At 40.1% G+C, this 8,587-nt stretch overlaps 1 protein-coding gene across 1 annotated transcript in view; it reads right to left on the reverse strand.

The window, feature by feature from the left end:
• Nucleotides 1-4,609: 4,609 nt before the first annotated feature.
• Nucleotides 4,610-8,587, reverse strand: part of LOC308703267 (transmembrane protein 184C-like) — a gene marked incomplete at both ends in the record, with an annotated part of 8,132 nt that continues 4,154 nt past the window's right edge. The window contains 3 exons of the mRNA XM_081386588.1: nt 4,610-4,878; nt 5,587-5,758; nt 7,575-7,674. Coding sequence (XP_081242714.1) covers nt 4,610-4,878; nt 5,587-5,758; nt 7,575-7,674 — 541 coding nt within the window. The remainder of the gene's footprint in view (nt 4,879-5,586; nt 5,759-7,574; nt 7,675-8,587) is intronic.

The raw sequence follows: 8,587 nt of genomic DNA on the forward strand, positions 1-8,587 counted from the left end.
TACTCTGCTCTGATTGGCCAGTTGACCCAATCTGTTGTGATTGGTCAGTTGACCCAGTCTGTTGTGATTGGTCTACTCCAGTGGTTCTCAACTCCAGTCCTCGGGACCCGCTGCTCTGCACATTTTGTCTCCCTTATTTAACACACCTGAACCAGATCATCAGCTCATTAGGAGAGACTCCATGAACTGAACGGAGTGTGTCAGATAAGAGAGACATACAAAATGTGCAGAGCAACGGGTCCCGAGGACTGGAGTTGAGAACCACTGGTCTACTCTGCTCTGATTGGCCAGTTGACCCAGTCTGTTGTGATTGGTCTAGTCTACTCTGATTGGCCAGTTGACCCAGTCTGTTGTGATTGGTCTAGTCTACTCTGATTGGCCAGTTGACCCAGTCTGTTGTGATTGGTCTACTCTTCTCTGATTGGTCAGTTGACCCAGTCTGTTGTGATTGGTCTACTCTTCTCTGATTGGTCAGTTGACCCAGTCTGTTGTGATTGGTCAGTTGACCCAGTCTGTTGTGATTGGTCTACTCTGCTCTGATTGGCCAGATGACCCAGTCTGTTGTGATTGGTCTACTCTGCTCTGATTGGCCAGTTGACCCAGTCTGTTGTGATTGGTCAGTTGACCCAGTCTGTTGTGATTGGTCTAGTCTGTTCTGATTGGTCAGACGCTTCCTCAGCGCTTGATACACAGTAATATGAATGATGGTGTCGACCAGCGCAAGTCTCGTCCTTTTGAAATGCATCAAAGTGGATTTGCTTTGTCAGCAGAAAACAGCGTCTTCTCGACATGAACAACACGACCAAACTCTTCCAGGCTCGGATAAACTACAGTGTTTGAGGGCAGAGCTAAGAGACGCTGTTCAGCCAATCAACACCATTATGCAAATTAGTTAGAAACATGCTAAGCTTCAGCAGAAGTGAGACTGGAATTATCGACGACTCGTTTCAGGCCGTTCAGAATCGCTTTCCTTCTTTTAGAAGACAATAACTTTATTTATCTGCACTTTCATCTTTTAAACTTTGCAGAGCTTTTCCTGCTTTATTACACGCTACATGAAAGGAAAAAGCATAATAGGGCACTTTAAAACAATGCGGACCTCATTTGTGCAAGTGAACCTTTATTGATGAATAATTTGATTTGTATATAATGATAATGCCTACTTTAAAGGAACAGTTCACCTCAAAATAAACACATTTTCTCATCCTAATGTCGCTCCAAACCTGTATTTTTTATACACAAAATAAAAACAGTTTGAAAAGAATCAGATTTTTGTTTGAGAAAACGCCCGTCAAGCTCCAAAAACGACAAAAAAGCATAACAACATCAATTATTATTTCTCAAAGTATGGCACCTGTGGGTGAGTAAATAATAAGTACATTTTAATTTTTGAGAGAACTATTCCTTTAAAAACCTTTTGTGTTTTTTTTGTTGATTCAGATTCATGTAGGTTTGTGTTTTACATTTATATGGCTTGTTATTTCATTACTTCTTTATAGATGAATCACTGTAATTAGATGTTTATCAGGCAGTTTTTACATTTCAAACATAAAGTATCTTATTTGTCTGTGTGAACCTTCATGTGACTGTGCATTCGTCTCAAAACACATTCATTACAACTGCATTCAGCCACTTTATCAGAACGTCAGCGTGAAACGGTATTTACAACTCATTTTACTTCTGAGGAAATTCAGTGTGAAAATGTAGATTGTTTGTTTGGTGAAAGTGTTATTATATTATGAAGACTTTTTTTTTTTTACTTCGAATAACATGCACTGATGAAAGATTCCTAATTACACCAGGAACATGAATTAAGAAAGTGAATTTGATTTCATGTCGACTTTAAGCACCTATTGAAGTTCCAGTGAATATAACCAGGAAACATGATTTGTCGAAATGTTTAATCGTATTGAAGCCAGTGGGAACTTTTCTAGGCCAATGTGAGATTTTAATCCACTGTGTTTGTTACATGATGATGCTTGCAACATTTCCAGAACATTTGATATTTCCGCAGTTTAATAATTCTGTCACTGAAGTCACTTTAAATTCTGTCATTTTCAGCAACAAATGACTGAGAATTCTAGATCTTGAATCTATTGAGAAATCAAATGCAACTCCAAATATTCAGAACGGCTGCAGATGATGTGAAGCCTTATTTTGATGTGTATTTGTACATTTACAATTTGTTGAATCTGTAAAGGAAAAGATGATTTTTGAAATGTTTTATGACCTGTTGTCATTAATGTCGATGTAAAGTTTTGTACACATATTTTTACAGAATAGTCTGTCATGTGGGCCACAAAAAATGGTTTGTTATGAGCCTTTTGTAATATTATTCTGCCCTCTAGTGGTAAATTAAAACTCCATTTGTGGTGTATATTCATATATATGTGTGTGTGTGTCTGTGTATTCATATATTTATAATGTAAAAGATCAATATAGGCAGTATAGGAATATATTGAAGATGCCACTCTTGAGCCACAACATAAAATTAGTAAATAGAGATTTTATTTTGTACATATATTGATAAAACATTAGTTGATGCCACATTACGATATATTAAACAATTTAACAGGATATATATATATATGTAATATTACTAAACATACACGATTTACAATACTTGCACCGAATAAAAACAGGTCTCATACGTTTAAGACACTGAAAAGTGTGTTTGGCCTTTTCACACCAATTGGTCATTTTTAGCTCAAGATTTAAAAAAATGTATATGTTTTTATTATAGTGCCACCTAGTGTTGGAAGGTTGATGGAATTTCTGAGTTTCTCACCAAGTTTAGAGTCTCTGGGATTTACAGTTTCTGACACTTTTATGGCAGTATAATAATAATAATATTAATAATAATAATAATAATAAAAGGTTCCAGGGTTGTTATCCTTTAAGTCCCCCTGTAGTCAATAATTCTATTCCTTAAAACTCATCTTTGATCACCAAAATAACATAGTGTAAGTTTTTTTTCCTTGAAAGAAAATCTTCATGACTTAAAATATCTTGAATGTAACTCTACAACCTTGCCTCATTTAGTATTCATGGTTCTATGAATATGCAAATGAGCCCTGCCTCCACTCACTCACTCAGCTCAGAGATCCACTGCTTGACGATCACACGTTGATCTGATTGGTTACAAGGTAGTTTGTGACGTCAGAAACACCAGCGATTTCAAAGCGTGTTTTTGAGACTGTCTTTGGTTCACTGCAGTTTTAAGGAGGAAATACTCAGCAATGCTGTCGACTTATGAATTTACACATGGTTTGACTTAAAGCAGATTAAAAACACCACATAGACACATAAACAACATTAAAAGCTGGATTTACACCACAGGGGGACTTTAACTGAAACTATTACAGTTTTTTACAATCACTTTGCTACTATTTTCAGAACCTTGATGTCATTTTTCAAAACTCTAGACACAAAACTCAAAACGGTTATCACTTGTAACACAGGCTGTCTAATGTTCAAAACACTGCATTGTGTATTCACATCTTTAAAGAAATCTTGCACTTGCACAATCATTGGTTCAAAAAACAAATTTACTGTGAAATACCATTAAAACATAACTATAGATCACCCACACACAAGCAACCGATAGTTTCACTGTGTCATTGTTCATACAATCATTAAATATTGTAGAACAAAAGGTGATACAGGTTTCATTATAGCACTACATGTACAGTAAACACATCTCTGTAAAAGTACTGCAATAGTAGAGAGAATACTACAGTGGAATCATTGAACAAAGTTTGTAATATATTGATGCAAAACACTACAGTACAATCACAACATAGGTTTATTTGAATCAAAGCAAAAATAATAAGCTATGAAATAGAAAAGACTGTAAAACATCAAATGCAGTGTTCCTCAACTTGCTTGTACTGTGAGAAACAGAACAGGAGTGATGATCTATACAGTGCAGTGCTGTCAATACTGTAAATAGTCTGAAGAGATGGTACAGTATTTGGGACCATAGACACAGTGTCTGATGAAGCATTATGATCAAATGTTAGGCTACATCCATGGATATTGTAGTCTAATTGGTTCATGCTCCATGCTAATTGGTGACAATGAATCTCGTTATCTTGAAACTTTCATGATTTAAACATGTAAGATTGTTTGTCTGTTTCCACACAACTATGCATTCAGAGTAATGCAACAGTAACTTATCATTTTGAGCAGTTGTATCAGTTGATAGTTAGATCATTGTAAGGAAATGAATAGACACTCATTTGAAATGTAATGTGTGAATTGCCTTTTGAAATAGCAGTACTTTGATGTTAAGTTGTGTCATATTGAACAGGTGATTTTTGTTGAATGAACAAATGATCTAAGTTTTATGTGTATTGTATCCAAGCAATTGAGAAACGTTTTGAAAAATGTGCATTTTGATCATTGGTTGTGAGTTTTGTGTCTAGAGTTGTGAAAAATGACATCAAGGTTCTGAAAATAGTAACAAAATGATTGTAAAAAACTGTAAAACATTTTTGTTAATTGAAAAAAAAAAAAAAATGACATTTGCATTATTAATACGTTATCCAGGAGTGAATAGGTCTTCACTGTATGTTTGAGTCTTTATTTTCCCATAGCTCACCCTTTCCTAGGACTCTATTGCTGCGCTCTGATTGGCTGTCGCCGGCCCGGAGTCGCTGTCACTCTCCCAGGAGGAGGATGTGAAGCCGGCGGGGGCGGAGCTAGAGTGAGGTGTGTAACCCAGGCCCTGGTACCCCCCCCTCGGGGAGGCGGGGACTGAGTGACGGTCGAGCCGCTCGTGGGACGTCCCGGCGAGCAGACCCGTGTGTTCACCCTGAACTACATCCACTTCAGAGCCGAAGAACAGCTTACGGGGACGACCTAACACAGTACGTCCTGCAGAACACACACACGGCACATATACGGTTAAATGGACAACTGTGCAGGATCGCCAAAAAAAAGTGTTATCTTCCCCAATTGCCAAATCTTGAAAAACTGGAGGGACTGTCTACTTACCACATAGCAACACCCTAGCAACTCCCTAACATACTATAAATAAAAATGCACATGTGACATTTATAAGCTAGTGTGGCAAAACCTTCAAGAAAAAATTGCTGTAAATTGTCCCCAGAAGTACAATAGATCTAATAAAACCTTGTATGATGTTTTCAAAGGAAATATTTAAAATAAATGTTTAGTTAATGATTTATAATAAATGTAATAATTAAGCCTATATTTTAATAGTCATATAATGGCAACACTTTACAATAAGGTTCATTAGTAAACATTAATGTATTAACTAACATAAACTAACAATGAGCATTTGTTACAGTATTTATTAATCTTTGTTAATGTTAGTTAAAATCCAGCTGTTCATGTTAGTTCACAGTGCATTAACTAATGTTAAATACAACCTTTGATTTTGTAATAAAATGTATTAGTAAATGTTTTAATAAATGATTAATAATTGCTGTAGAAGTATTGTTCCTTAGTTAACTAAGGTTGTTAACTAATGAACCTTATTGTAAAGTGTTCTCCTTATAACATAGTAATTATAATCTTCATTGTGTGTGTCCCCATGAAGGAGCTGGTGTGTGTTCTCACCGGCGTTGCGCACTTGCTCTGAGATGTCCGCGCGTATGTCCGAGACGTCCAGCATGGCGAGCAGCGAGTCGGAGCACGAGCCCTCGTCATCCTCACGCACGTACGGGCGACTGCTGAAACTGTAGTGATGAGCGATCGCGGCCAGAAACATCTCGATACAGATAATGAAGTCCTACACACAAACACACACAACGCTTACAAAGACAAAACACTTCATGGAAAGACTAAATAATGTCTTCATTGTTCATTCACTCCAGAAACTAACAAAAGTTTCCCTTAAGGGTTTTGAAAAGTAGGTGTCAATGACATGTAGATAACTGTGAGCGTGTGTGAGAGAGAGAGTGAGTGAATGAGAGAGTGTGTGTGTGTGTGTGTGTGAGTGAGTGAGTGAGTGAGTGAGTGAGTGAGTGAGTGAGTGAGTGAGTGAGTGAGTGAGTGAGTGAGTGAGTGAGTGAGTGAGTGAGTGAGAGAATGTGAGAGAGAGTTGAGTGAGAGTGAGTGTGAGTGAGAATGAGAGTGTGAGAGAGAGAGTGTAGGTGAGAGAGTGAGTGAGAGAGAGAGTGTGAGTGTGAGTGAGAGAGTGTGAGTTTGAGTGAGAGTGTAAGAGAGAGAGTGGGTGAGAGAGTGAGAGAGTGAGAGTGTGAGAGAGTGAGTGAGAGAGTGTGTGAGTGAGTGAGTGAGTGAGTGAGTGAGTGAGTGAGTGAGTGAGTGAGTCAGTGAGTGAGTGAGTGAGAGAATGTGAGAGAGAGTTGAGTGAGAGTGAGTGTGAGTGAGAATGAGAGTGTGAGTGAGAGAGTGAGTGAGAGAGAGAGTGAGAGAGTGTGAGTGTGAGTGAGAGAGTGTGAGTTTGAGTGAGAGTGTAAGAGAGAGAGTGGGTGAGAGAGTGAGAGAGTGAGAGTGTGAGAGAGTGAGTGAGAGAGTGTGTGAGTGAGTGAGTGAGTGAGTGAGTGAGTGAGTGAGTGAGTGAGTGAGTGAGTCAGTGAGTGAGTGAGTGAGAGAATGTGAGAGAGAGTTGAGTGAGAGTGAGTGTGAGTGAGAATGAGAGTGTGAGTGAGAGAGTGAGTGAGAGAGAGAGTGAGAGAGTGTGAGTGTGAGAGTGAGAGTGTGAGAGAGTGAGTGAGAGAGTGTGAGTTTGAGTGAGTGAGTGAGAGTGAGTGAGAGAGAGAGTGTGAGTTTGAGTGAGTGAGTGAGAGTGAGAGAGAGAGTGGGTGAGAGAGTGAGAGAGTGAGTGAGAGAGTGAGAGTGTGAGAGAGTGAGTGAGAGAGTGTGAGAGAGAGAGTGAGAGTGTGAGAGAGTGAGTGAGAGAGTGTGAGTGAGAGAGTGAGAGTGTGAGAGAGTGAGTGAGAGAGTGTGAGTTTGAGTGAGTGAGTGAGTGAGAGAGAGAGTGGGTGAGAGAGTGAGAGTGTGAGAGAGAGAGTGGGTGAGAGAGTGAGAGTGTGAGAGAGTGAGTGAGAGAGTGTGAGTTGAGTGAGTGAGTGAGTGAGTGAGTGAGAGTGTGAGAGAGAGAGTGGGTGAGAGAGTGGGTGAGAGAGTGAGAGTGTGAGAGAGTGAGTGAGAGAGAGAGTGTGAGTTTGAGTGAGTGAGTGAGTGAGAGTGTGAGAGAGAGAGTGGGTGAGAGAGTGAGAGTGTGAGAGAGTGAGTGAGAGAGTGTGAGTTTGAGTGAGTGAGTGAGAGTGTGAGAGAGAGAGTGGGTGAGAGAGTGAGAGAGTGAGAGTGTGAGAGAGTGAGTGAGAGAGTGTGAGTTTGAGTGAGTGAGTGAGAGTGTGAGAGAGAGAGTGAGAGAATGAGAGAGTGAGTGAGTGAGTGAGTGAGTGAGAGAATGTGAGAGAGAGTTGAGTGAGAGTGAGAGAGTGTGTGTGAGAGTGAGAGTGTGAGAGAGAGAGTGAGAAAGTGTGTGAGAGTGTGAGTGTGAGAGAGTGTGAGAGTGAGAGAGTGAGAGAGTGAGCGTGAGTGTGTGTGTGTGTGTGTGTGTGTGTGTGTGTGTTCACCTGTAGTCCAGTGGCTACGGCTTCCACACTGTCCCACTCCCAAGTGTGTTTGTCCGAAATGACTCCGACCTTCACCAGCAGAGCGATCAGCACAGCCTGCCTGCAACACCAAACTACATGTGTTCAGACAACCAGTCTGTAAGCATCACCCTGGTAACTGCTTACACCCTAGCAACCGTGTGGGAACATGAACCAACCGAATCCCAGCAATAGAACATTATTGTAACACATGGTTGGGCTCTATTGCAACGTACTGACACCATAGCAACTACCTAGTAACCATCTATAACACTAGCAACCAGATAGCAATGCCCAAGCAACCTCCCAGAAAACTCCCACAAACTGCATAGAAACACTCTAGCAACTGCATAGAGATCACACAGCATTGCCCTAGCAACCACCTATTACACCTATCAACTGCCTTGCAACCACTAAGAACATCCTAGCAACTGCCTAGTCACCTAGAAACTCCAACAAACTGGCTAGCAACACCCTAGAAACCAATCAGAAAACCCTACAAAATGTCTAGGAACTGCCCAGGAACCACATATCAACACCATAGCAACCATTTATAACACCTATCAACTGCTTTGCAACCACTGAGAGCATCCTAGCAACTGCCTAGCAACCACACAGAAAACATGACAAACTGCCTTGCAACCAAGTGGCTTGCAACACCATAGCAACCACAGTAGAAAATCCTACAAACGGCCTAGTAGAAACACCCTAGCAACTGCTTAGAAATCACATAGCAATGCCCTAGCAATGATCTATAACACCTATCAACTGCCTTGCAACAACAGAAATGTTTCTAGCAACTGCCTAGCAACCATCTTTAATACATTGTATCTTCCTTGCAAGCACTGAAAACATCCTAGCAAATGCCTAGCAATAACCTAGCAACCACCAGAGAACCCTACCATTTGCCTAGCAACACCCTAGAAATCACATAGCAATGCCCTAGCAATGATCTATAACACCTATCAACTGCCTTGCAACAGAAAACATCCTAG

This window comes from Scardinius erythrophthalmus, assembly GCF_964197995.2.
Source record: "Scardinius erythrophthalmus genome assembly, chromosome: 15".
Classification (NCBI taxonomy): domain Eukaryota; kingdom Metazoa; phylum Chordata; class Actinopteri; order Cypriniformes; family Leuciscidae; genus Scardinius; species Scardinius erythrophthalmus.